Source organism: Molothrus ater, chromosome 6 (genome assembly GCF_012460135.2).
Source record: "Molothrus ater isolate BHLD 08-10-18 breed brown headed cowbird chromosome 6, BPBGC_Mater_1.1, whole genome shotgun sequence".
Classification (NCBI taxonomy): domain Eukaryota; kingdom Metazoa; phylum Chordata; class Aves; order Passeriformes; family Icteridae; genus Molothrus; species Molothrus ater.
The window spans coordinates 19,676,756-19,704,722 of NC_050483.2; the positions used below are offsets into that span (position 1 = coordinate 19,676,756).

The 27,967-nt window shown below is 40.3% G+C and overlaps 3 protein-coding genes across 3 annotated transcripts in view; 2 read left to right on the forward strand and 1 right to left on the reverse strand.

Moving 5' to 3' along the window:
• Positions 1–4,620: 4,620 nt before the first annotated feature.
• RAG1 (recombination activating 1) lies at positions 4,621–7,743 on the forward strand. The gene has a single exon (XM_036384166.1). It carries the CDS (start codon positions 4,621–4,623, stop codon positions 7,741–7,743), a length of 3,123 nt encoding a protein of 1,040 aa, XP_036240059.1.
• Positions 7,744–15,059: 7,316 nt separating this feature from the next.
• RAG2 (recombination activating 2) lies at positions 15,060–17,465 on the reverse strand. Its single transcript, XM_036384566.1, has one exon. It carries the CDS (start codon positions 17,463–17,465, stop codon positions 15,858–15,860), a length of 1,608 nt encoding a protein of 535 aa, XP_036240459.1. The 3' UTR covers positions 15,060–15,857.
• A 319-nt stretch (positions 17,466–17,784) lies between these two features.
• IFTAP (intraflagellar transport associated protein) overlaps positions 17,785–27,967 on the forward strand; it is a 39,226-nt gene continuing 29,043 nt past the window's right edge. The window contains 2 exon segments of the mRNA XM_036384965.2: positions 17,785–17,911; positions 21,971–22,045. The gene's annotated coding sequence lies outside the window, so the exon portion shown is untranslated.

The window sequence follows — 27,967 nt, forward strand, 5'->3', positions numbered from 1 at the left end:
GACCTGGAGGTGCTGGTTGACAACTCAAAATGAACCTGCAGTGTCCAGGTGGCAAAGAAGGCCAATGGTATCCTGGCCTGAGTCAGCAGTAGTGTGGCCAGCAGGATCAGGACAGGGATTTTTGCTCTGTACTGGGCACTGTGAGGCTGCCCCTTGAATCCTGTGTTCAGTTTTGGACCTCTCACTACAGGAAAGACATTGCTGAGGCAATGAGACTGGTGAAGGGTCTAGAAAACATGTCTTATAAGGAGCAGCTGATGCAGCTGGGGTTGTTTAGCCTGCAGAAAAGGAGGCTCAGGGGAGCCCTTATTGCTCTCTCCAACTGCCTTTCTTTCAAGGACTTTATACCAAGGTGGGCTTGTGCTATTTTCCAAGTAACAAATGATAGGACAAGAGGAAATGGCCTCAAGTTGCACCAGGAGAGGTTTAGATTGCATATTAGGAAAAAGTTCTTCACCAAAAGGGTTGAAGAGCACTGGAACAGGCTGGCAACAGAAGTTGTTGAGTCACCATCCCAAGGGGATATTTAAAACACATGCAGATGTGTCACTTAGGGAAAAGATTTAGTGGTGGACTCGGCCGTGTTAGGTTTGTGGTTAGACCTGATGATCTTAAGAGTCTTTTCCAGCCTAGAGGCTTCTGTGATTCTAGGAACTGAAAGTGTTGTAAGATCAGGGTAGATAAAAGAGTGTGAGTCCTCTCACCTATTTTAGCTACAGCAAATATCAAGTATTACAACTTTTGCCGATTTTTCTTCTGGCTGACATCAGATGCTGTCAGGTAAGAGGTGCATTAACTGGGAGATCCTGAGCCACAATGTGGCCTCCCTCAGCCACCTTCTCAGGGAAAAATGTGCAAATCAGAAATTAATTTGAATCCTACAGGATCATAAAGTCTCTGGAAAAAGGGAGATGCCTGGGTGATTATGTAGTTTTTCTGCTATTGCAAATTCCTACTTCTGGAGCGTGAACTTACGGTCATGTTTGAAAGGACCTGATGAATCATTAAAATTTTTTGCACAATGTTGTGTGTGGAGACTGAAACCTTTCAGGGTGCTGTTATAGGACAGCATCTTTCCACTTTGAGTCAGTTTTTGAGATAGTTACTTTGTGGAAACTAAGTATAGGTTTTCTTCTTGGGCTTTCAGGAAAAAGACTACTGGCCACTGTTTGTGGTCACCTATGGCCCATACCTGGTGGAATACCTGCCAGTTAATCAATAAGTATGTAAGTAACTTTTATACTGATGATTTGTCCTGCCTGCTTAGGGCCTTCAAGACCCCAGATACATATTACTAAAGAGGTAATATCCATGAAAATTAAATACTGGTATCAGAAGCACAGGCATTTTGTGATCCCTGTTGTCATTCACCCAAACTGCAGAAGGTTGGCTGGGGAAGTGACACATTGGCCTTCAATGAAATAGCTTTGATGTGGAACACCAGGGTGACCAGGACTAGGTTCTTCTCTCAGAGAGTTAACAGTGAAGAAACCAGTTATGAAACTATAAAGAAGAAAGCTAAATGCAAACTTTGTGTTAAAAAACAGTGCAGGTGCTTCTCAGAGAGAGTCTGCATACTTATCTCAGAGCCCAGGAGTCTCACACAAAACGACCTTGTTTATATGAATTTTGTGGTTAAGCCTCATAAATTGCCAGGTGCCACCTGGATTTGAGAGTTCTGTATTGTGTTCAGTTCAAATAAACTGTGGTTAGCACCAGTGTTGTACGGGGAACTCAGAGGGAGAAGGATAAGTGAGATAAACAGCACTGCAGTGTCTTTAAAAAGCAGAGGGAACACAGAAAGAGTGAGAGCGCACATGAGAGACAGCAAACAAGTCTGACATTTGGAACAAACTGGGCAGGCACAGCAGCAGCTCTACAAACTGACAGCAAGCTGAAGGTAGGCTAGCAGTATTAATGACAGCATCCCAGATGCTTGCAGGACATCCCAGTGTTGGTTCCTTGTCCTGGTTTAATGGGCAGGTCAGTGATTTTATACCTGCTTCCTCACTTCAGAGGTTGTTCTGTTCATTTTGGTGAGCCTTTTTATAAAGCAAAGTCTTCCTTGGTGTGAAGAAAAGTATTGCAATCTTGCTTGTCTTCAGAAATGTATGAAATATTGTGATCTGGGGGAAAACAGGGATTACTTTTCCCTTGTCAAGAAAAAAGAGGTGATACTGAACACAGCTGTTTGAGTTGATTAAATAACCATGGCTGGAGATTCATGCCTGGGGTTCCCTCTGTAAGAATCTGAGTGGGGTAGGCAATGTGAAAAAAGCATGACCCCTAACTAGAATAACAGAACACAGGCACATTTTTGAGTAGCAGGAAATATTCCTAGCACTGGGAAAATTTCTTGCTCTCCTAAGAGAGCTGCTGTAATCTCCACTGCCTGGGAGCTAGACAATTCAAAAGCATTTGATGAGTAGTCTGTTGGCAACAATTAACCACTGCAGAAGGTGAAGGTCTGGTAACCTGAGAGGGCATCTTTGTCACTCATTTCTTCCAGGACACGTTCAATGAAAGAGGAAAAGAAAAAACTGCTTGAACTTTCCTTTAGCATGGGTAAACCCTGTCAGATTCATTTGAGCTGGTGATTAGTAGCAAGAGTCAGGTCATGGCTTTGGAGATGAGCATGGCACTGCAGTGGCACTTACTCAAAGGGTCAGAAGAGCAGAGGAAGTATTAAATATTTTGCATTAAATATACGCTGTGCTAGCTGTTTCTTTACAATTACTTTGATGTCATCCTGAAGAGGCATTACTCATGGTTTAAGAGATTCTGAAAGTGCTGCTGGTGATGGTGAAATTGCACAAAATTGCATAGCGCGTTATGTAGAAGAGAAGGATCTGTGGGCAGTAGAGGGCAACTAGGTATTCAATTACTCTGCAGGTGGTAGGAACACAGAACTATTCAGGGGAAATGGGTTACTGCTCAGAGCATAAATTTCACCAAGTCTGTCACAAGATGCAGACAAGAGAGACAGTAGTAATGCTCTGAATACATCTGTGCACAGCTGCACCTCACAGATCTGTGAACAGCAGAATACAAGCACGCTCCTTGCCAGGCTGGATCAGCAATGGGCAGCAGGGGACTGCAGTGCAGACAGATATTTAGGAGTACAGGCAGCTGGACAGAGCAATGTCAGCAGATGGGGACAGTGGTGTGGGCAGCTTGCTCTCGGTGGGATGGAGTGGAGAGAAGCTGGGATGAAAACAAACCTAAACTTTAGTTGCCAAGCCTAATGAATGATTTTAAAGTAAAACTCAGCTCTTTGGGAAGGAGATAATAAGACTAGTTTGTTTTTCTGGATGTGGAACTTAATTAATGCATGCAGTCCTTTCCCAACAGACTGTGAAGGGCTGTACTGAAATGAGACTTTATTGAAAGGTTATAGATGAAATAATCCCAGAAACACTGGGCATCATCACTTTGAACCATGGCTTGGATGTATTACCTATTGAAGGACACCTTCTGAAAAGACGCCAAACTGAGATTTCTAGCAACTTATGTGGATTACTAAGTGATGATAACACCAGTTAAAGAAATCACAGCTATGTAATTTCTAGTTCTAGTGCATTGTCTTAAGGTACAGTCTTCTGCATTTTTAGTACTCACATCAAGCAGAGAGTAAAACCAAAATCAGAAAACATAACTGAATTTTCTCTATACTGTTTGTTTACCTTGTGCACTTCTCATAGCCAGGTAATGAAAAATAGGTTAGTCACTCTTGTTGTTTCTATACAATTTTATTTTCTGGGTCTGATGCAGTAGCAAAAAGTTTTTGTGTTTGAGGTGAAAGTCTTGTATTTATTTTTATACACACCATATTTCCATGGAAACCACATTGATATTACTTTTGGTTGCACCTCTATGAAAGCTAAAATTAGGGTCAAATTTACACAGACATTTTCAGATTTCCAGTACCAGCAACCCTTACAGAGAGATTTCAGCAAGGTACTTAAATGAATGACTAATATACAATGTATAAATATTCTCTCAGGATCAAATCTGAAGCCAGTATGCATTGCTGTATCCCCTTTGGAGTTCAGGGAACTGTAGTGCTTTGCATCAAGAGAGGACACAGTCTTCCTGCTTTAATGGAGCTACTCATTAAGCACATGCTAAAGTACCCTACAAAACTGTGGCCTGAATAAAGTCTAGGCTGGGATTGAATGGTATGTGCTGCTCTGCCCATGTGGAATGCCGTGTATGAAACACTTCTGACCAGATTCAGAAATAAAAAGGAACATGAGAGCAGTGGGTTTGCTGATTTAGATAACATAGCATGAGCACACAAAATACTACCTTTCAGACATCAGTTGAGTCCAGTTTCACATTAAAAATAATCACCAACTTTCAGAATGTAATGCTGTTGTCTATAATAGCTTTACTTAAGGTAAGCTCCATCAAGCAAAAGAAGGAAGGGGCAGATTTAGATGTTTACTACTTCATGTAAGGTGCACAGGTGAGCAAATAGACATGTGATGCCTCAGGATCTAAGTCAAAATAAATTTGGGAATTCATCTCATATAATGAGTGGACAGCCTTTTAATTTGGAAATTAAGCTAACTTACATATTTCTATTTCTCAGGTGATCTGGTTTCTGTGAGACTGCAGATGTCAGTAGCATCACAAATGGACTTACCTGAAGAACTTCAGCATACATATACAAAATTTTCTGAATGGAAATTCAAGCTCTTTAAATTGCGATCATTCCAAAAAACAGCCTCTGATGACACCCAGCACATACACAAAGATCAGGCAGAAGAGGCTGTTTCTTCAAACAAAGAAATCATCCTGCATGAAGATGAAGCAGTGCCAAGAGGAGAAAAGATGGAGTTAACGGGCAATAGGCAGGGACTTGAGGAAGATGCCCATGCCATGAAAACACAAGACAACAGAGTTCATCACAACAATCTGAAGCAACTCTGCCGCATCTGTGGGGTTTCATTTAAAACTGATTGTTCCAAGAGAACTTACCCAGTGCATGGGCCAGTGGATGATGAAACTCTTTGGCTTCTGAGAAAGAAAGAAAAAACAGCAACCTCTTGGCCAGATCTTATTGCTAAGGTTTTCAAGATTGATGTGCGAGGGGATGTCGACACTATCCATCCCACTCGATTTTGTCACAACTGTTGGAGTATTATACATAGAAAATTCAGTAATACTCTATGTGAAGTGTATTTTCCTAGGAACAGCACAATGGAGTGGCAACCCCATTCCCCAAACTGTGATGTCTGCCACACTACCAGACGAGGAGTCAAGAGAAAAAGCCAGCCTCCAAGTGTGCAACATGGCAAACGTGTAAAAAAGACTGGGGAACGTGCTCAGCTAAACAGAGGTGTAAAGAACCAACATCTCAAACAAGCACAGATAAACAACAAAAATTTAATGAAAGAGATTGTCAATTGCAAGGATATACATCTCAGCATCAAGCTGCTTGTAGTTGATTACCCAGTAGATTTCATTAAATCCATTTCTTGCCAGATTTGTGATCATATTTTGGCAGATCCAGTGGAAACAACGTGCAAGCACTTGTTTTGCAGAACTTGCATCCTTAAATGTATCAGGGTTATGGGCAGCTATTGCCCCTCCTGCTGGTATCCTTGCTTTCCAACTGATCTGGTAACCCCAGTGAAATCCTTCCTGAACATCCTTGATAATCTGAGTATAAGATGCCCTGTAAAGGAATGTGATGAAGAGATCTCACATGGAAAATATGGCCAACACCTTTCTGGCCACAAGGAGATGAAAGAAGGAGAGCTCTACAGCTATATCAATAAAGGTGGTCGACCGAGGCAGCACCTCCTGTCTTTGACGAGGAGAGCTCAGAAACATCGTCTGAGGGAGCTGAAACGTCAAGTCAAGGCTTTTGCTGAGAAAGAAGAGGGCGGTGATATAAAGGCGGTGTGCATGACTTTGTTCCTGCTAGCTCTGAGAGCAAAAAATGAACACAAACAAGCAGATGAACTGGAGGCTATAATGCAAGGCAGAGGATCTGGACTTCATCCTGCTGTCTGTCTGGCCATCCGAATCAACACGTTTCTCAGCTGTAGTCAGTATCATAAAATGTATAGAACAGTAAAAGCTGTCACTGGGAGGCAGATCTTCCAGCCTTTGCATGCTCTTCGCACTGCTGAGAAAGCCCTCCTACCAGGTTATCACCCCTTTGAGTGGAAACCTCCCCTGAAAAATGTATCCACTAACACAGAAGTGGGAATTATAGATGGATTATCAGGACTGCCACTCTCAATTGATGATTACCCAGTAGACACAATTGCAAAGAGATTCCGATACGATGCCGCCTTGGTTTGTGCCTTAAAGGACATGGAGGAGGAGATCTTGGAAGGCATGAAAGCAAAAAACCTGGATGACTATTTGAATGGCCCCTTCACTGTGGTAGTAAAAGAGTCCTGTGATGGAATGGGAGATGTCAGTGAGAAGCACGGAAGTGGGCCTGCTGTCCCAGAAAAGGCTGTTCGCTTTTCCTTCACAGTCATGAACATTTCTATAGCACATGGGAATGAAAGCAAGAGGATCTTTGAGGAAGTAAAGCCCAATTCAGAGTTGTGCTGTAAGCCCTTGTGCCTTATGCTGGCTGATGAATCAGATCATGAAACTCTGACAGCAATCCTGAGCCCCCTCATAGCAGAAAGAGAGGCTATGAAAAACAGTGAACTACTGCTTGAAATGGGAGGCATTCTGAGAACATTTAAATTCATCTTTAGGGGTACAGGATATGATGAGAAACTCTTGAGGGAAGTGGAAGGGCTGGAGGCCTCAGGTTCCACTTATATTTGTACCCTGTGTGATGCAACCCGCCTGGAGGCATCCCAGAATCTGGTCTTCCACTCCATAACCAGGAGCCATGCTGAAAATCTGGAGCGATATGAAATATGGAGGTCCAACCCATATCACGAGTCTGTTGATGAGCTCCGTGACAGAGTGAAGGGTGTTTCAGCCAAACCTTTTATTGAGACTGTTCCCTCCATAGATGCACTGCACTGCGACATTGGCAATGCAACAGAATTCTACAGGATCTTCCAGATGGAGATTGGTGAACTTTACAAGAATCCTGATGTGTCTAAAGAGGAGAGGAAGAGGTGGCAGTTAACTCTTGACAAACACCTCAGGAAGAAGATGAACTTGAAGCCTATGCTGAAGATGAGTGGAAATTTTGCTAGAAAGCTGATGTCCAAAGAGACTGTAGAGGCAGTATGTGAATTAATTAAGTGTGAGGAAAGGCATGAAGCCCTAAAAGAACTAATGGACCTTTATCTGAAGATGAAGCCAGTGTGGCGATCCTCATGCCCTGCCAAGGAGTGCCCAGAACTGCTGTGCCAGTATAGCTTCAATTCACAGCGTTTTGCAGAGCTCTTATCTACAAAGTTCAAGTACAGATATGAGGGCAAGATTACAAATTATTTCCACAAAACGCTTGCTCATGTTCCTGAAATCATTGAAAGAGATGGGTCCATTGGGGCCTGGGCAAGCGAAGGAAATGAGTCTGGAAACAAGCTGTTTAGGAGGTTCCGAAAAATGAATGCCAGGCAGTCCAAGGTCTATGAGATGGAGGATGTCTTGAAGCACCACTGGCTATATACCTCCAAGTACCTCCAGAAGTTCATGAATGCTCATAAAACATTAAAAAGCCAGAACTTCACCATTGATTCAGGGGGTAGTTTAGGTGACTCCTTGCCACTGGAGGTCTTAGAAAACAATGATTCAGCAGAACTCTAAATGTACAGCACCTTTGGTGTTGGGCTTGTGATGGTGTCTCCCTGCAAGGAATCAGATTCTTCTTTGAACCTGCAGAGGTACAGAGAAGTCTGAAATTTACCATCCCTCTTAAGGTGCTGAGAGGAGTTCATTTAATAAACACCATGTGTGTTGGGCATCTCCAAGAGGCAATGCACTGGTGCATTTACCAGTTGTTACATGAGATGAAAGCAGAAAAAAATCACAAAGAGGGGTCTTTATTTTGTTCTAGTCATATTGTTTCTAAGGGATAAAATCATAGTAAACAAGGTTTTATAGCAAGTTTTAGCTGGGAGGGAATAAGATTGTGGAGAGTTGTGACAGTTGCTGCAAAGGAGCATTGCTGATTTTTTGTTTGCATTTCATTGAATATTTTGCTATTTACTTTTTAAGAGGGCTTGATCATTTTCGTGATGGTTCTTTGGGTTTTGTAAGTAAAGATTCATCAGTGAGGCAGTTGGATAATTGTTTTGGATAAAGTTCAGTTATTTTTGTAGAAAATACTAAAGATGCAAACTTTGATGTCACATACTCTAGAAATATTATTATTTAACATATATATTGTAGTACTGCTTAGGAGCAGATGATGGTATCATCATGATAATTTACTATATGAAGATATAAGAAAGGTAGCTGAAGTTTTTAGAAGATATTTTTATCATAGCCTGTTTACTCTGAAAGGCAAACTTGTGCTCCTAAATCAGGATTTACAGTACCTTGTGGTTATCTCATTATATAAAGTACATTCAAGCTCTGCTGTGTTGCTTGTTGCTTCATGAGCATTTTAGACTTCTATGGTAACTTCAGTATATAGTACAATTTGCATTTGTACAGTTTTATTGAATGGATTCCTGGCCCCACTGAAGTCACCAGTAAATCCTCATTAATACCAGGAGGTGCACAGTTTCACCAAGTGACTTTAGTCACAGCAGTCCCATTTCTCAGGAGATGGTTATTACCTTGATCAGACACATGCCAGCTGGGTATTTCCCTGACTGCTGCTGCTGTACTCCAGATGCATCTGATACCAAACTTTTTCTCACGGCCTCATTTTCCAAATCTGTAAAAGAGGGATAATATTTATTAACCTCAAAGATAGTTGCTTACATGACTAGTTAAAAAGCAATGAACTCTCTTGAAACTTCTGCATGCCATATTTTTCACTATTACAGCAGTGTTTAGTTGGTATTTGTCTTTCTGAAGTGATATTTAGTATATTCATAATTCATAAAATTATGACTTTAATTCACTGACATATTCATGAAACATACTCAAGTACCTGAAATGCCTCCAAATCATCCAGCCTTTCATATCTGCATCTGTGGCTGGGGTGTTACTGTGTTTGCAGTAATGTTTCTGAAACAAGATTAAATGCGGAAACAATCAAAGCACAGATCTAAAAGAATTCACTTTTTTTTTTCATTTTGATGTGGCAGAAGTTGGTTTCTGAGTGTAAGTGAACAATGAATTTAAAAGAATTAATGGTCTGAAGTTTGTTTTGTAGCGTCTTGTTCATGTTGTTTACTTTATCTTTAAGGGTCTGGCATTTACAATTCATGGACAATTAAAAATTAATTTTAAAAAATTAAAAAATAAAAAAATAAAAAAATTAAAAAATTAAGAGCCAATTAGTACAAATATTAATGTTATTCTAATTATGACTTTCTTTTAGTTTCAACTAATTAAATCACTATTTTAAAAATAGTCAAATTTAGGATTTTAGTTTAACACGATTTCTTTAAACATAGTTTAACACAATGCCAAAATCTGCAGTTGGAAAGTGTCTTTTTTCTAAGCAGTCATGAGGGCTACAGAATTTTCTGTATGATGTATCATGTATATCTGTATTTCCTGAGTGTTCATTTCTAGATTAATTTTTTAAAAATTTCTTTGAAAACAAGTATTTCCTATATAGCTATATATATAACTATAAAAATAGTTTTGCATAACTACAACTCTTTACTAATAAATGCAGACCACAAATAGACCTGTTTCCTAGGGAGTATAAATAGCTGGTATAAAGAACATTCTCTAGCAGTTATAGTTTTGCAGATATAGTTTTCATATTTGGTAGCATATATTTCATTATACAAATAGTTGCACACGCTTCTTTTTTCTCTGTATGTATATTTGGGACAGCTGTTTTACCTTGTTTTGTATCCTTGAGTTTGCTTGAATGAATTAGGGGTTGGTTTAACAATCTTGACTCATCTCATGGTGATCTTCATTCCACTTAAGTGGTATATACAGTTTTCATTGCCTTTTGCACAGGAGTGGATTTCAAGTAATGCAAAGTCACCCATGGTAATGCATTGTTATTGATATGCATTTGTGGCATGGAATGAGGGACCAGACTTTGTTAATTTTGCACATTTTATTTCAGTGACTCTAACTGAAACATGGTCAAATTCCAAATTCAATTTAACAGGCTGCTGATACAACAGCAAGTGATTGGTCTCACTGTCTGTGAAAGGGCTGAGTAAGTTTGATCCTTGCACACATGGTTTCTTAAGACAAGCCTTACATCCTGGGTTAACTCATCAAAGTGAACAAAATGTGAGTGGGGACAGAGGAATGCAGTGCCATATGGCAATACTCTTTTGTGAGATATTTTAAGCTATAAAGTCACATTTCACACTCTACCAGCTCTGGGCAGGATAACTGATACAGAGAAGTACTACTATTTTTCCCCCTTTTCTGTTTTTTCAGACTTGAATCTAGTTTAATCTTCTACTTCCCCATGGTTGACATCTTTCTGTAAATCAGTTGAGAATTTTGAGCTCATTAGAACAAACACTGAAGGGTAGGTAGCTGCAAGTGAAGATTTTGTAAACAGAGCTGAAATAATGATGCTGCATGCACCCAGCCATGCACTGGAAGGCCAACAAATCCTGCCTGCAGGCAGGTGCAGCATTTGGTTATGCAGCCTGCTGTCAAGCCTTCTGACTTTGAAGAGGCTTTAGAAATATGGAGAGACTTCTATTCATGGTACTCTTTCAAACCTTCACATTCTGTTTTTTACTGGTACAAATCCTTTAATTACAGTAAATAATTACCACCTTGTTCTGAAATTGTGTTGACCATAGTTTTCATACAGTCACATTATGTAACTTGTTTCGCTTGGTTTTGTTTGGTTTTGTTTTCTTCCAGGGTTTGGTATTGTGAACTGCCATGTTATAAATGATATGAACTATGTTAGAAGCCATGATTCTGCTACCACATGTTTTTCTTCCTCACAGGAATAATTATATTGTCTTTACACAAATTAGCTTTGATTTTTAATCAGGTAGCTCAGAAACAAACTTTAGATATTTACAGGATCTTAATTTCTGACTACACTGAGTTATTTGCTTTGTTTCACTGCATGGCTTCATAATTTTACTTTTTCTTACTTATTACGGTTTCTTATTTCATTAAACCACCTTAAAATAAAAGCCTTATAAATATTTAGGTTTATGACATTTTATTTCTTACAGTTTTTCAATGATGCACATAATTTCCTAGTGGCAGTCTTAGTTTTCATTTAAATTGTGGATGTTTTTCACAGTTAGGGTGTTCTAGTACCCAGAGGCAGCTGTAATTCCAGCCCTCTTCTGGAAGTCACTAATTTAACACAAATGAAGATTACTCTGTGAATCTCAGCAGTCCTTTCAGCACCCCTCCTCACAGGCAACTTTTTTTGACAGTTAAATAAACTGATATAAATAAACTGATATAAAACCAGTTTTATTTAGTCTGTAAATGTCTTTTGGTTAATTTACAAATACCATCACAGATTTTATGTAAAATCAGCCTTGCACTTTTATCATCATGCTAATACATTAGTATCTTTTGCATCAAAGTTTGGCTCCTCATTAGAGGTTAAGCTGTAAAGATTAGTTCCAATCTACCACTATTTGTGGCTTAGCTTTATTCTACTTCAGAAAAATCTTTCTTTCTTCCTTACAATGATATCTACAGGTTAAGAGACTTACGTGAACCAACTGGTTTGAATGGAACCAATGATGAGCAAATTCAGCTGATTTCCTGTGTAATCAGACAACCAGAGATCTAATATCTGGACTTTATATCACCAACTTAGCTTTTCCATCTGGCCTCAAGTAAAAAAATTGTTGGATAGAAAAATAAGAGCCCATATAAAGCAAAAACCTAAGCCTCAGACAGTTTTCTGGTAAATGAGGATGATGTAACTCCTTAACTCCTAAATCTGTAATAACTGACTGAATTTTACTTTCCATGTACTCCCATGGAGATAAGATGAAGAATAATGAGGCCTGTCACACCTCTTCAGAGTGCTGCTTTAGGGGACTGAATATGGTGTGATGGTCAAGCATCTGGCCAGCTGCAGCTACTAAGCATTTCCTTAAGTATTTAAGGAGCTTTTGTAGCTTTTTCATCAAGCTTAATATTTTCCATTATATAAACATTAGAGAGGATTTAATTAGCAGCTTTTCTAGCAGCATCAGGAGAGAGGTCAAGAGGTGCATTTTTAATACTCCTCCTCTGGAGATGGGCATTCTGAGCAAGTGGACAAGTAACCACCATCTCTACAAAGGTGTCCTGCACATCTGTGGAATGGCCAGAGCCCAGTTCTTCCTGTACATGTTTATGTACTGAGAAACTGCAGAGTTTATAAGGTTTTTCTCTTGCCTTTTTTCCAAAGTAAAAATGTGCTCCACAGTGCCACAGTTTTCGATGTAGAGACAACAAATAGGAGTTTGATTTTCAAAGGCTCAAGCCTTTCACAAAAGTTAGTCATGTTTGAAACAGAACAGGGTAGGAAATAAAATACAGAGGGAACTGAAGCCACTAATCATGAAAAAGAAGTAAGCCAGTCCTTCTGTCTTTATTACATAGGGTCCAGCAGTAAATAACAAATTTCTTTTCAATCTGAATTCAATATTTTCCTTCTGCTTTTGGCTCCCACTTGCATTATTTCCACTCCTTTCAAAGGTCCATTGGTGCAATGAGTCACTCTGAATGACAACACATGCTTTAGTGCTACCAGTAAAGTTTGTGCTGTGCTTTTCCTGTAAACTAATCAGGTACTTCAAGGTCCAAGCACCTTTCAATAGCAGTAAAATCCATATATTCTTCTCATAGAAGCTGATAATAGCAATACAGTGTTACTAAAATGTGTCTGGGAACCATGATGCTGCTTACTGTGGTTACAAAACACACAGGTCAATTTGATGCAGATACAATAGAGATTTACTTCTGCATTTAAATCTACTTCATCTTATCTGTTAATTCTAACCTGCCTGAGCAAGAAACATCTTGTATTGATTAGCTGGTTTTGAAGACAATGAATGCTTTTGGAGTACCTGACTCAGGAAATTAGGTGCTTTCTGCAGTCTTGAGTGCTATATCAAGTGTCTTCTACACAGGCTGAAGTTTGTATATCTCTTTATGTTCAAGTGCTTTCAAATATTTTCTGTTTTACTTACAACTTCTTTCTCCTGCAGTAGCTACAGTCTCTGAGATGTGATTTCATGCTGCTGGTACAGCCTTTCACTGTGAAGCTGGGACATGCTTTAACCAAGCAATTTTCCCCTCCTACTCAAATAAACCATACATTAAAAAAAAACCAGCTCAAATACACGGTACACTTATGTTATGGGCCCAGTGAGGTATAACATAAAGTCTGACTGTGAATTGAGTGTTAAGTTAAGAACAACAGCTCAGGTAAGAACTGGAATGAACCACAGTGTGTGCTTGTGCTCCCAGGGATTCAGGGAGTTACTGCAGCTGCAGGAGTCAGTTCTGGAAATTCAGAGTTGCTCCCAGCATGCTGCAACCACATCACCAGTGCCTGAGCCACAAGGTTTTATCTCAGGCCACATGTCACTTCTGCTAGGCCAGTGTTGAGCTTTCCCATCACAAAATATTTCCATTTTTTTATTTGTCTGCACTAGCAGACAAATTTGTCATACAGTGTGCCGTCCAAGGAATTCGAGGTAATGACAGTAACTGAGAAAGGTAACAGGCAAAAACTCAGACTGGGTATTGCCAGGGAATTCAATAATTATGGGCAGCCCAGTAATTGTGGGGATCCCTTTGTTGTTGCAAAATGGACAAGTGGCAAGGGGGGAGTTTTTTTGTGTGAGTATACTGTCCCTTTTTGTTGGTGTTGAGATGATGTGGCTTTAATGTAGGTGTGGATTTTTTTGGTTGATGTAAATAAGTGCATGATGAAGATATATTTTAATGACAATTCAGCTCTCTAAGACCTATGACTAACCTTCAGAAGGGGACATTGACTATTTAATTTCATCAGTTTGAAGGGACTTTGCATGATATTAACTTACTCTTTGGAAAAACATATAGCACTACATACTCTGAGCTTACATAAAGTAACATAACAAAGGAAATGGGAAGCTGGCATTGAAATCTATGAATTTATACCCATATACAGACTGTGGAGAGGGCAGTCAGGGTTATATACTTCCCCTTTAGAAGCTCAATCCAAACTTTAAGCTCCCTCAGCACATTAAAACTTTGTAAAAGAAAACTTTGTACAGTTGCCCTTTACTCTTCTTTGCTGTTCACTTGGGGTAGTAACAGTTTTAAGGGGAGTACTGTGCAGACACGTCTGTGTTGACAGGAATTCTGTGCTCCACACACTGCTTTGTAAAGGAGTGGCTGCTCAGGGTCTGCACATAGTGATCAAATAGCTGACAGCTGCTCCTGTTTTTCTTTTTTATTCAGGGATCCAGCATGAGAGTTGGACTGTGAATACTGAGCTAATATTGTTGGCTCACAAATGTTGAGCTGCTGGTATTGATTTTCTGAAAAGCTGTTTAGAGCAGAAACAAAAATAAAAAATAACGTCAAGAATGATGAGGCTTCACAAACAGCCAATAAAAGAATCCACAAAAATCTTAGTAAACTCTTGGGCTATTCAACCTTGACACTGTCCTTTCCAATCTGAATCCAATCTTCTCCTCATGTTTTGAGAAGCCAACTGCATTTGTTTCTACCCTCACAATGCTCCACTGGCTCAATGAATCCCTCTGAGCTACAGTTTGCACTTCTAAGCTTTCACACTCTACACAGTCACCCTGGGAAAGCAGAGAAAGAAATGGGCAGTGAAGGACCTGGAGTCCTGGATAAAAGTCCTGTTCATCAGAAGGAATTTCTTCTGAAGTCAATGGGAGCTCACAGCATGGGGTGGCTGTCAAGCTAGATTCCTCATCAGGCCTCATATGGACCTCCCAGGCATATGTGCTGTCCTTTTGTAAACTATAGGATTTACAGTATTTTATTTACCCATGAATACATGAAAAAAAACGCAGTAATTTTCATTATAAACTTTATTATCTTACTAAATTTTAAAAAATACAAACATAAAGAGCAGTTGATGAACACACAAAAAAAGCAATTTAATTTTTACTGTGGGATGATATTCCTCAACTGTAGCCAAAACTGACATATAATCATTCCATAACTCTCAAAATAAAAAATTAATTATCCAGAATTAAATGCTCCATATGTAAGCTTTCCATAATGGAAGTCCCTGAAGAAAACTGACCCTCAGTATCTGAATATTTCATTATTTCTGACACAAGGGACTTAAAACCACTACTTTTGTTTAAAACCAGAATAATTAGTCTCATTTTATTTCATTACACCAACATAAAACTAGAGTAATGCAGCTATAAATTAGGTCAAATATTTCTAGAACTACTGACTAAGATAAAAAAATTAAATGGGCAATAAAATGTTCTTAAGGGACAGATGGTAACAGCACTGACTACATGGGACAATGTCTTACCCCACCAGCAATTCCATTAAACTTACTGGGGAGTAAGTAATAGCATAAAATTCAGTTATAGCATAAAATTCAGCACACAGTTTACCAGTATTTGGCTGTGTGTTTGCACAGTGCTCTCCAAGATGAGGTCCCTGTCTGGGTATTACAAAAATACACGTAAGAGACAGAAAAATTTCATGTGCTTTGAAATGTAACAAAAACATTGAGATAACTGAAATAAGAAGATCTCTTCAAGCTCCAATAACCCACATTGCTTCAACCATTGTTGCCTTTGCCTGTGATTTCATCTCCTCCCAGGTGAATACAAATCAGCAGTGTAAATCTATTCAAAGAGTCTCCGAAGAAAGGACTTTTTCGCTGATGTTGATAACTTCATGGTTTTCTTTTTGCGCAATGGTTTCATGGGTGGCTTTTTCAGGCACGCCACCTTTTGGGGAGTTTGTAGCCCTTTATTAAGGTCAATGTGCTTGTTGCAGAAATACTTGACATTTGCCTCTGAGAGACGCAGAAGCATGGTCTCTGAGAGATCCATACACTGTGCGTGGACCCAGTGGCCAGCCCCACTGGAGCACAGGATCATTGCAGGCTTGTTGAGTTCTGTCGAATAGAAAGGGACCCAGGTGTTGATGTCAATATTGCAGCCGGCACAGCAGGTGATCCAGTAGCCTGTTTCTGACTCATCTTCTTCATCTTCTTCATTGTAAGTATCAGCATCGTCAGCATCAAAGCTATTGGCTTCAGCACTAAAACAAAACTCCTCCGAATCTTCAAATGGAGTGGAGTCTCCAGGGTCTTCACTTGATGTCTGACTGCAAGTTTGTGTTATCACTTCTTCTTCCTTGTCCTCTTCTGCTCCTTTGCATCTCAAAATGTAGAAGTAGTTTGCATCTGGGATTATTTGTTTGTTGGCCCCTGGAATGCCCAGCAAAACAGACCCTTTACCCATATCACAGCCAAACCACATTCTGCAGTGTTTAATATCTGGTGTCCACTCTGGGCCCACACTTTCAACAATCTCTATCTTATTATCCTCCAAAACTATGGTGTTACATACCAGCCGTTTCTGGTTGTCTGAGAGGTAGCCGCCAACAAGGACAAATTCAGTGTCACTGATCTGGGTCACTATAGCACTTGACACTGATATCCCCCCTGGCAGGATGGTGCAGGTCACAGTCGGGCTGCCCAGGGGCAGATCAATTTTTAGCTTGTACAAGTTGGGGGACCTGGTGTTATTTTGAAGTGAGTGGCCTCCCAAGATGTAGATTGTATCATCTTTGGCAATTGAAACGTGGAAAGAAAGTCCATCTTGAAGCTCTGGAAGCATGTATGATGTACAGCATCCAAACTCAAAATCAATGAGAAACACAGATGGCAAACAGTCGACTACACTGTTCCATGTTTCAGTGGTTCTCTGTGCAAGGGGAGTATATGACCTCCCTCCAAACAGAACACTCATGCTTTTTCCCCGGCTGTGAACTACGTTAATTGTATGCCCATATCTAGCTTCAGGCACGTCTCCACCCAGGTCCTTCTCAATGCATTGGAATGTCATTTTCTTGCTAGTTTTGCTTACCAAACTTATAAAGTAAATCTTATCAGAAAGGTCATTGTTAGGTGTTTTACCACCATGGATGATGTACTGGTACTCATCAGCCTTTGAATTGCTTCTGAGCGTGCAAAGAGCAGGGTAGCGGAGAGGGGGAAGGTAACACGAGTCTTTGGAGAAGAAGACAGGTTTCATTTTGAGCTCATTCTGCTTTATATCGAGAAGGAAAACACCAGTGGGGCAGGATCTCTTTGGCCATCCTTTTTGACCAAAAAAGAAAACATGCCCATCAAAATTCAGGAGCGAGAAGCCCGGCTGAAGCAAGGATGAGTTACTGACGGTGGATACCATCTGCAGGGACATTCTGTCCGTTGACTGGGCCATATCGTGGCTGAGAAAATAAAAAATCCAAAACAGATCAATTAGATCCTGTCACAGTTATTGTGATTAGATCCTATCACAATTATTTAACACAACTTGAATAAATCCTATGGAAGTTGCGCTGCAGCTCACTTCTGAAACCCACACAGACACACTTTTCTGCGTCTCAAGATATGAGTTAAGCACGAGGTGCGCACCATTTCCGCGGTATTTTGGGGATTTTGTGCCCAACACGGGCTGTCGGCACTCGGAGCCCGCGCAAGCCGCGGCCGGAGGCTGCGCTGGGGCGGCTTCCCGGGGCGGGCGCAGCCGCTCCCACAGGAACGCGGGCCCGCGGGCTGCTGGGGCCGGTAGTTCCCGCTCGGTGCCCGGCCCGGCCCGGCCCGGCCGCCGCTTCCTTGTCCCGGCCGTGGGGAATCGGGACCGGCGGGCTCAGCGAGCCGGCGGCGGTGAGTGCGGCCGCGGGGCCGGTCTGCTGCCGGCAGGGCTCGGCCCCGGCGCGCCCGGGGCGGAGGGAGCGGCGCCGGAGATGCCGCAAGCCGGGATTTCCTGCCCGTTTGTCGCCCCGAGGCGGCCGGGGGATGCCGGGCTGGAGCCGCCCGGCTGCCGCAGCCCCGGGCCGCCGAGTGCGGGAGCCTCGTCCGGCGGGGCTCGGGCTCGCCCGGGGCGGCAGGAGGCTCTGGGCCGGGAGCCTGCCCCAGGGCCCCGCAGCCAGCGGGCTGGAGGAGCGGCGTGCACGGAAACTTGAGATTGCACGTTTTGTTTACGAGGAAAACGTCAGGATTTGTTGATTGCATTTAGAACGGGGAGGTGCCCGCTGTCTATTCAGCCATGCAGGGCTGGCTGGGGCGGCAGGGCCCGAGGTGAATCTCAGATTGTGCTGAACAGCCCCGTCGGGATCTCGGTCTTGCGAGTACCGCTGGGGCTTCGGGGGGCGCGAATCCTCTGCCTTTCATCTGTGCGCTTTTCTCAGGCTTTCATGAGTAGGTTTCAAGGGGTGTCTCTTGCTCTCATAAACCTGTTTGTTTGAAGACTGAAAGGAGTTTATGTAATCAGCCTGGATATTGACTGTGAAAGAGCTTTGGAGAGCACAGACACCAGGGAGGGAAATAACTGTCTGATTCATTGTCAGTGTCCTTTGGTGGCAGCAGAGTGATGCTTTTTAGTAAATGTTCAAGTTCTCTGTCCCAGCCTTTGCCAAATCCCCAGAATTTAAATATGTGAACAAAATATTAGAAAAAAAACCCACTAAATCTTACATTTAAAAATGTAATTCCTCTTTTTTAAAAAGTTTTAGGATTTGTATTTTTCTTGCTGCTTTTCATTTTTCTGTGACAACAAAAACAAGACACATAGGGTTTCTTTTTTAAGGAAGGATTGGTATCTTCTAGTTATGTGACATCAAAACCTGGGGGGATCTGAACAACGTTGTGTAGAAGAAGAGATGCTGTAAAAACACGGGAACTGATGGCACTGCATCAGTTGCCATGTTGTACCATATTGCTGCACTGCCTGCCTGCATTCCCTGGTATGGGAACTGCTGTGCTAAAATAGGGATCTGCCATGGAATGTTTTTCAAAGGTGAGATGTTTTCAGGCCAGAGCACACAGACAGGGTAGGCATAGCCATTACTGAGTCTGTTTGAAAAACAATCAATGGAATGGCTGTCTTACCTTGTAGAATCAGCCAGAGATCATGGTCGAGTTCTGTTCACTATATAGCCTAATGCCTCTTCCCTGAAGGTGCTAGTTTTTTCTACATTTAGATTTCTTTTCAGAAGTACTGCACTGTGGGTGAAGTTCGGTTATAAGTTAATTAAATTAGTGAACCCTTTTCTGAGCATGTCGGTATACACAGCAGGTTGTGTCCTTATTATGCATGAAGAAAGACTTATGAATTTATTTACCTTCAGGTGATATGCTAAACAGGAATCTGCAGCTTGTTTCTTACAAGCATTCAAAAATGGCATCATCAGAGGAGCTTGCACTAAGCTAGGTTTACTTGATTAGATGTCATTTGTCTCTTCTTCCATACTGTCTGGTTACTAAGCTTCTTTGGTTTTACAGGATCTTTAGAAAAGTAAAATGTCTTCCATACTGAAGATGCCATAAGAAAATTTCTGTTCTATATGAGAAAATTAGACTTCTTTATCTTCTACCTCTCCTGTTCTACATTTGACTGCTGGTTTATATTTGAAGTCTAACGAGAGTATTAAAAGTGGTCAACAATTTAATTGACATATTGGTACGCATATTTCATTTTTACATATACTTAAAGGATCTCCATATAGGGCAATTGTTAGTGTCCACAATGTCACAAACTATTTCCCAGATATTGAGCAGTACTCACTTCTGAAGAGTTCTCTATCTGAAGAGTCTGCAGATACAGAGTGGAGAAAAGATCAGTGAAAATTATTTAATTGATAGACATACAGAACATACTGGTTAAGAACACTTAAACACGTTTCCTTATTGTCTCTTAATATTTCTTGAACTTTACATAAGCAAACAGTTCAGTGTGTAATGGAAGGAATGTTTATCTGAGATTTTTGGACAGAAGTAGCTCTTAGACACTGCCTGGAATTGCTTTGGCTTTCCATGTATTTTCCTGCTAATTACAGTGTGTCAATACAGTGTGGTTGCTCTCTGGCTATGCTGACCTCCAACTGTAACCTTCCAATACCACTGATTCTTTTGGGCCATGGCTCATCTAACCCTGAACAGCTTTGGGGAACCCAAAGGATCTAACCTTATAAACAAAGAGTTTAAAGTGCTTTTTTGTGGCTTTATGCTCAAAACTGAAGTTGGATTAGCATTACAGCTGGTGCAGAGATAAACAGACAAATGCCTTTGTTGTGGTGCAACACAGGATACTGGGAGAGAGACACTACAAGGAGTAAAGACAAATAAGAAAGAAGGGGGAGTCACATAAACAATTGCCAGTTATGATGACTTGAGTCATGCTTCATCATATTTGGTGTTTTTATAGAAGGTTAAGCTGTAAGGATTATACAAATAAATGAGAATCTCAGCATTACTTTTATAAGCCCCCCGTTTGGGAAGCAGTAGACACCTGAGCTAGAAACTAAGTGAACAGAAAGAGAAAAACTAATATTCTCCCTGTTTATTTGAAAATCAAACAGTATTTTGAGCAGGTTTTTCAGATAAGAGTTGTTTATATGGCAAGAAGAGATCATAAGGAATTCAGATTTTGATGGATGCATTGGGAAATACATTTATAGAAGGATCAGATGAAGACAGAAGGTGTTTTTTAAAAACAGTAGCTAATGTAGTTTGAAACGTGCTTACTATGGAAATAGATGGACATAGTTACAATTTTGGGTGATGTACCATTTCAGAAACCCTATTAGATGCTCACAGAGAAGTACAGGAGGAACATCTTTTAGAGGCAAGGGGTAGCATGAGTGACCTAAACAGCAGCTGACATTACATATACCTTTGGATAGTCTTCCTTGTCTTCAGGCTTCTCCTATGGAAGCAAGGCTGCCATTGTTCTGTCTCCTAGATCCTAGTAAATCTAGGGTTTATGAGATGTCTCTAGATGACAGTGTTTAGGCACTGAGTCACTCACAGACTGTGTTTATTAGTTACTGTCCCCTTTGACCCTAGGCAGAAATGGTTTGTTCACCTATGTGCTTTGCCTGTTACCTGTTAGTTAGGCAACAAAAACATTCTAATCAGGAGAACAATGACTAATCAGTGCTGCTGTTTAGTGTGACATCTCATATTTTTCAGCATTGACAGTATTATTTATAGTAATTTCACAGTAATTTGAATGCTGCAAAATAATGAATGACTAATGAGTTGATCTTATGAACTGTAGCAAACACAAAGAACCTTTTTTCATTTATACAAAAATAAGATATTTGAGCTGTACTGATTGGACACTGAGAGAATGAAATGCAGGATATAATGGAGTCTTAGCTAGTAAACACCCATTGCTGACCATTAATTAGTTTGCAGTTATTTTGATGAGAACACAGGTACCTAGTATAGAAGTAAATTGATTTTGCAGTATTGTGGGTTTTTTCCCTTTGATAGATCTGTTTTTTCATTTCCAAAATGGAAAAGCGTACCCCTGAAAAGCAAGTGCTGTTTCCAAATTGTCCACAATCAAAATCATATCCAGACACACACAGAAGTTTGAAGTCCTCCATAAAGAACCTTAAGGAAGGAAATTTTTTATATCGTATTTCTCAAAACATTTTCTAAGTGTATCAACCAACTTTGCTTTGGGCAAAGCAGTAATTCAGACGTACCTGGCTGATAGCAGTTTTTTGCGTCCTCTGTAATCTTTCTGTGTAATTGGGATTCAAATGTGAGCAATGTGAGGAATCTTCTGTGACAGCCCAGCGGGCTCGTGGCATGGAGAGACAGCCTGATGGAGGGGATTCTATCTGCTTAATTTGCAGATGTGCTCCTGAGAACTCGATCTACTGTGGCTAACTGGCTGTGACTGGTTTGTTTCCTTTCCTCTCTTCTCTTCAGATGGCACAACAAGAAACCCACCAGTCTCCAGAAGCTTTAACTCTTTGCTGTGGAAGAAGCTCAGAGTGACGGCAGGTGCCTCTTAGGTTGTAAAAATCTGCAGCATATGCTTGTTTAGGGTTGAGTTTTTTTACACTGTTACACCTATCAACCTTGTGATCATCTTCAGAATTTTTCAGTGCTGTTTTAAAACGTAATTTAAAATAAATGTTGAGTTAAAAAATAATTTCAATAGGTAGTAAAAGAAAACAATTCTTGCTGGTTGGCATACTACTTTCCCCAGGAGTGCTCTGCTGCAAGCAGGCAATGACATTGAAACAGAGCAAAGGAAATGACAAATGCATGCAGTTCACTGAGTGAAGGCTGACTAAAAAGTCCAACTCAAAGTCCACTGAAGTAATTAGAAATGTCTTTTTTTCTCCTTCGGTGGCTTTCTGATCAGACCTTGAAAGACTAATAAAACTTTGCACCCTTCTGTGGCATTTTTCATCAGTTTCACAGTGCTTTTCTCCAACACCAAATAAATAATGAGACGCTGGGAAGTCCACTGGGAACATATCCTTTCAACAGCTAGCAGTGCTGGGGCACAGAGGATAAGCCACTTGCATAACACAGCACAACAAAGAAACAGAAAAACCTGGAAAACAATTTACTCTTCATAGCTCCCTGCTTTTGTTTTCCTGGCCCTACTTCACCCACTCCTGAGTTACAACATCTGCTGCACAGTATTTTAGAAATATCTCAACTCCCATTTGAAACTGCTGTGAGAATAGAAATAGAAGGAACTTGAAATGGAATTTGATTAGTACAGCAAAGCAAACACACCAAATGTTTGCGAAAATTGTCTTGAGACACTGAATAACTGTAATGCAGATAGGATGTGGTGATGTTTTTCATCTGAAATAGGAGTGCTAAGGCAGTGCTAAGGCACTGTGCCCTGTAGCATCCATATGGGCCTTTTCTTCTGAAACAAAGATAAAAGGAAACTGTAGTTCAGAGTTGAATGCTGAAGAACTTTCCCCAAAGTTGAGGGCTTTCAGATCACATTTGTTTGTATTTTCAGTAGGGCCTAGATAATACTCAGCAGCTTTTTATCTAAGTGTTTGATGTATTTGGACCCTTGTTTGGGTGTGTGGTTAAAGATCTACCAGCAAAAAAAAAAAAAAACCAAAACCCAACAAATATTTAAGTGAAAAATCTAGTTCCCAGTTGTGTCACTTTAATATTTTACATTAATTTTAGACTTTTTCTACCAGTTGACATGCCTTATCTTTAGAAATTCTTTTTCCAGTTACTGTGGTTGAGAAGATGGAGAAATTAAATTTTTTTGGTAACAGCATGTCATTTTTGGATGAGGACATGGTCTGTCCAAACTGGTCTCTAACTGTCAATGACAAAGTTCTTTGGAGAAGCTGCAGCAAATAGCTTCAGCTTAATGTATCTACCATGGTAGGCAAATTATGTTGAAAATTGTCCTGGTCATAGCAAGAAGACTTCCATCCTGAATTTAACTGGCAGAGAACCCATGTGAAAAGGAATAAATAGACTTTTCCTTCACAATTTCTATTTTAATAACATAGAGCTAGTATGTTTTCAGCAGATTGCTCACTGTTATGGAAATGCTTTATTATACTTGATTTTCTTCTTCTACAATTAATTTCTTAAAATAATATGTTGTTTGCGTCTTCTTCATCCCAAATCATTCCAAATTGCATTGAGATATTTCCAGGCTTTTCAGCATATTTTCTGCCAGTAAAACACAGTCATCTCTGAGCTGAAATGTAGCTGGCTTCCTGTGGGTTGCAGTAATGCACTCCAGCTCAGCAGGGAAAGGGAAAGCTGCCTTACTCATTTGTGTAGGGTTTGCCAGCCAGAATGCAAATGTGCTGGATACTTAGCCAGGACCCACAGGCTGAAACCTGTAAAAAAGGGCACAGGGAGTCCAGCATCCCACAGTCTTCAATTTTCTGTCTCATCTAAAACTGACAGTAAACAGTATTTAACTTGTGAGGGAGAGGGCTTTATTTGGAGGGCTTATCTAAAATATGTGATTGAATCCAGCTGTGCTTTGACTGTCAAATCCTGGACAATCACATTCCAGGGGGCAGGGGCTGCTGCAGTTTGGATGAAGTGTTACCCTTGCCATGGGCTTCCAGGTTATCTTTAAAGAGAGCAGTACTCTTGAAGCCATTGGAAATTCATAAAAAAAATTCTGCTCAGGTATGGCGCTGGCATAATAGCACTGACATCCAAAAGGATCAATAGGCTTGCTTGCAATTAAAGCCCATGGATATATCCTTTAAAAGCTCATATGAGCTGGGCATGAGAGGCACATGCTTTTGTCCATCTAGAGGTCAGCTCTCAGGCTCAGTAATGCACTCAGGCAAGCAGATGCAGCTCCCATCCCCACAAATTGCTGATGCATTAAGTGTGTGCCCTTAAGGCCTCCTGCTGAAGGCAATGGCAAACATCCAGTTGATTTTAACAGGATTAGCTGTGTAGATCACATTGAATTGAGAGATGTTGGAAGGAACTTCATCTGAAAGTTTTTGTCCTTTGTAACTTTTAGTTTTTTTCCTCCAGCTGGGTTGACCTGCACCTGCTTGTGGCCAGAACTTGGTGCCTCTGTGTTTGCTCTGCCTCCCCACAGGTGGTGGTAGCAGGGAGGAGGAGGGAGAAAAGTAGGGCAGGACAGTAAAGCAGCGAGGGCTTTCTTCTGCAAGTGTAGATTTGCTAGATGTCTAGACAAGAAGGAGGCAGTTTTCTGCCTGCAGGAAAATGGGTAACTGCTTGACTCAAAATGTTTTATGTCTTTCTCAAGCAGGAATTCCCAGAATCACACCTTTCACCTGGCCTACTTTTAAAGCACCATCCTGGGATGTTTGTTAAGGCAGCACCCACGGTGCATAGCTAACAACAAGCATTTGTTAAGGACAGGTTTGAGTTCCAGCTTTGCCTGCCTTGCACCATGGGGGCTGATGATCTGCACTGCAGGCTCCAGCTCAGCATGGTAGGTGTAGGAGTGCCCTGCTGGCATCTGCTTTTGCAGCATGGAGGAGACACAGCTTTCTGGACCATTTGTGAGGGTGTTTCTGATGAGGCTGTGCTTTCAGGGTTGCATAAGCAACTATGACAGGCTGCCAAAGGGGAAATCCTGCGTCCTTCCCTTGCTCACACTGTCCCCTCATATAGGCAATCATGATCATACAGCTGAAAGGCACATTGGAAAATATATCTTTAAACCAGAATATTATATGCATTTGCTCTGTTTACTCTCAGGTTTTGTATTGGCGGTTTATTTTGTATTGGTGGTTTATATTGTCTGCCCAAGAGATGGACTGCAGTGGTAGACCAGGAGGTGAAGAGGAAGTGAAGGTGGTGGTGGCGGCGGCCTTTTTGGGAGCAGCCAGAACTTAGATAGACTTAAATTGATTCTGAGTTCACTTGTCTGCTAAAATCTCATTCTTTTTACAATGCTCCTACCTCATTCTTCATTGCTGCAGCAATTTTGTTAAAAGTGTAGTTACTGTGATAGCTCTGTAGGGGAAAAAGATGGGAAAAAGATTGTCCAGTGGTAACAGAGTATAAGATTTAAAAATAGTGTATTATGTTCAGTTTGATTTTTGCAGCCATAATTATAAAATCCTGATAACAGGTGTGCCTAGTGGATATTTTTCCTGAACCTATGGGTGAGCTATTAAAAAAACTCATTTTTTTTATTTATTAATCTTTTGATTTATTAATCAGCCTTTTTTTAAAATTGAGAATGACTTCTAGGAGAGCAAATCCATAGTGTGAAAACCTGACTTGAAACTATGCTAGAACTGCTAGTGAAGTTGTTTTTTTTCCCTGAAAAATTAAATTACATAAGATTTTATTGTGTTTGTAGAGACAATTAGATTTACTGCTCTTTCCTTAAAAAATTCATAATCTTGATTTTTCTTTCATTGCCTCTATTGTATTTTAAACAAACATAAAACACTTAAAAATGCAACATAAACGAGGAAATTTGTATTCCACCACATTTTATGTTGTTTAATAGAATTAATAACTATATAATTGAAATCATGCTAATAATCACTTGACCTGCCTCTTTGATTCAATGCAGAGATTTCTAATTTGTCTTAAACTGCTCTGAAGAAGACTGTGTTTTGAGAAATAAAATTGATTTTGCACAATCTGCTGATGATCAGCAAGGCTTAATGAATGATTGGCTCAAGAAACCTCATTAAAGTCATTTGGATGGATGAGCAGGAGTGAAATGCAAAAAGAAGAAAGCATACTTGCTGCTTGAATGCATCACTTACTGATATTTGATTCTAAAAGTATCCAAAGCCAGCACAAGGAAAAGATCAGATACCCTTGCTTTACTTTCCTTGACACTTCCAAATTAGTTTGATTCCTTTGGGGAAAAAAGAAGATAAGTTTTTGATTTTAGTAGTATCTATTCTTTACCAGAACAATGTAGTAATTTCATTCCTTGAAGTGTCATTGTATCAACTTTTTAAGTTGTGGAGGATTCCAATCCATTACTGTGTATTTTTTCATTTTTTCAGGATAGTTTAAAGAAGTCATTGCCTTGAGGCTGTGAATTGGGTGTTTGCTGAAGCCTTTTAATTTTGTAGAATCTACTGGTTAGCTCCTTAGCAAAGGTGAGAGTCTTCTGGTCAGCCTGGTTTCAGCTGTTCACCTCACAAAACTTTTCTGTGCCTGACACAGTGTGGTGATCATTTAAGAGAGACTCTGGAATAAAGTAGGTGGGAAGGAGCAGAAAACAAAGTGGAATGAAAATGAAAAAAATATCAAAGCCTTGATGGGTTGAGATAAATTTTTGAATACCCTTCTTGTACCATCCATCCTAAGCACATATTCAGTTTCAGGGATAGTAGATATTCCCCACATACCATCATCTGCACTTGCTGTTATTTAGGGCGATGCTACAGCACCAGGCAGATCTGGAAAATGATTGCAAACAGGGAACAGGTAGTTCTGGCTGCCAGTCTCTCCTCTGTTGTCTGGGAAAGTGGCTGTTTTTCTGACAGAACCTAGGCTTTCATTAGGACCTGGCTGGTTTTTGCTCTCCGTGAGGAGATGATTCTGTAGACCTCAATAACAGCTGTGCAGGGGAATATCTGAAGTGAAGTTTCCCACATTCTGTAGGAAGTAGAAGCTGCACAGCAGAGTAAGAATTGAAATACATGAGTTTTGGTACCACCTGGTCTGGGTGCTGAATCTCAGGCTGGTGATCTGGTGGCTGCAGAGCATGGCTTTCACAGAGAAGGCTGTCATGCAGATGGTTAAGAATATGATTATGCCCTCAAAATGCATATTAATTTTCTAGTTTCCTAGAGCATTTTAGAGTGAATTAATGTAAGCTTGGCTGTCAGCCGTCCACTAACTTGTTTTTAAATAATTTAAATTCCTGGTGACTCGTTTTTTTAATCTGTTATTTGGAATAGTATTTGTTTTCTCTTCCTTCTGGGAGGGAATATTTTTAAGTTTATTTTGTTAGTGTTTGTAAGGGAGCTGGAGATCCTAGACATCATACTTCAAAGAAGAACAAAGTTATTAACTTTTTATTGATTAGATATATACATTTTTTCTTTTACAATAGCCTTACAAATCACAGCACTATTTCAGGTAATGATTTTAATAACCATAATGAGGAATAGAAGGCACTGCTTGCCTCTCAAAGCCCTGTAATAGCCATAACTCCGAGAGTCTGCTGAGTTATATTCTGCTTTGTCAGTCCACAGAGAGATTAATAATGGTTGTAAATTTTGTAAAACATTAGAAAACTTAAACCTTAAGTCATGTGGGTGTGCATGTATTTTTATATCTTCAGAACATTAGTCTTCCTTGGAAGCAGGCAATGCAACAAAATTAGAGCTTTATGTTAGAAGTCATGCTTTCTTTTCTTTCTGGTCTCCAAACAATTCTTTTTCAATCTTATTTAACTTCAGTATCAGGTTGGCAGCCTTTCCTTAGTATTATTGA

Bases quoted from the DNA above. Each gene is read 5' to 3' on its own strand.
- RAG1 (XM_036384166.1), top strand. From the start codon at position 4,621: ATGTCAGTAGCATCACAAATGGACTTACCTGAAGAACTTCAGCATACA.
- RAG2 (XM_036384566.1), bottom strand. From the start codon at position 17,465: ATGGCCCAGTCAACGGACAGAATGTCCCTGCAGATGGTATCCACCGTC.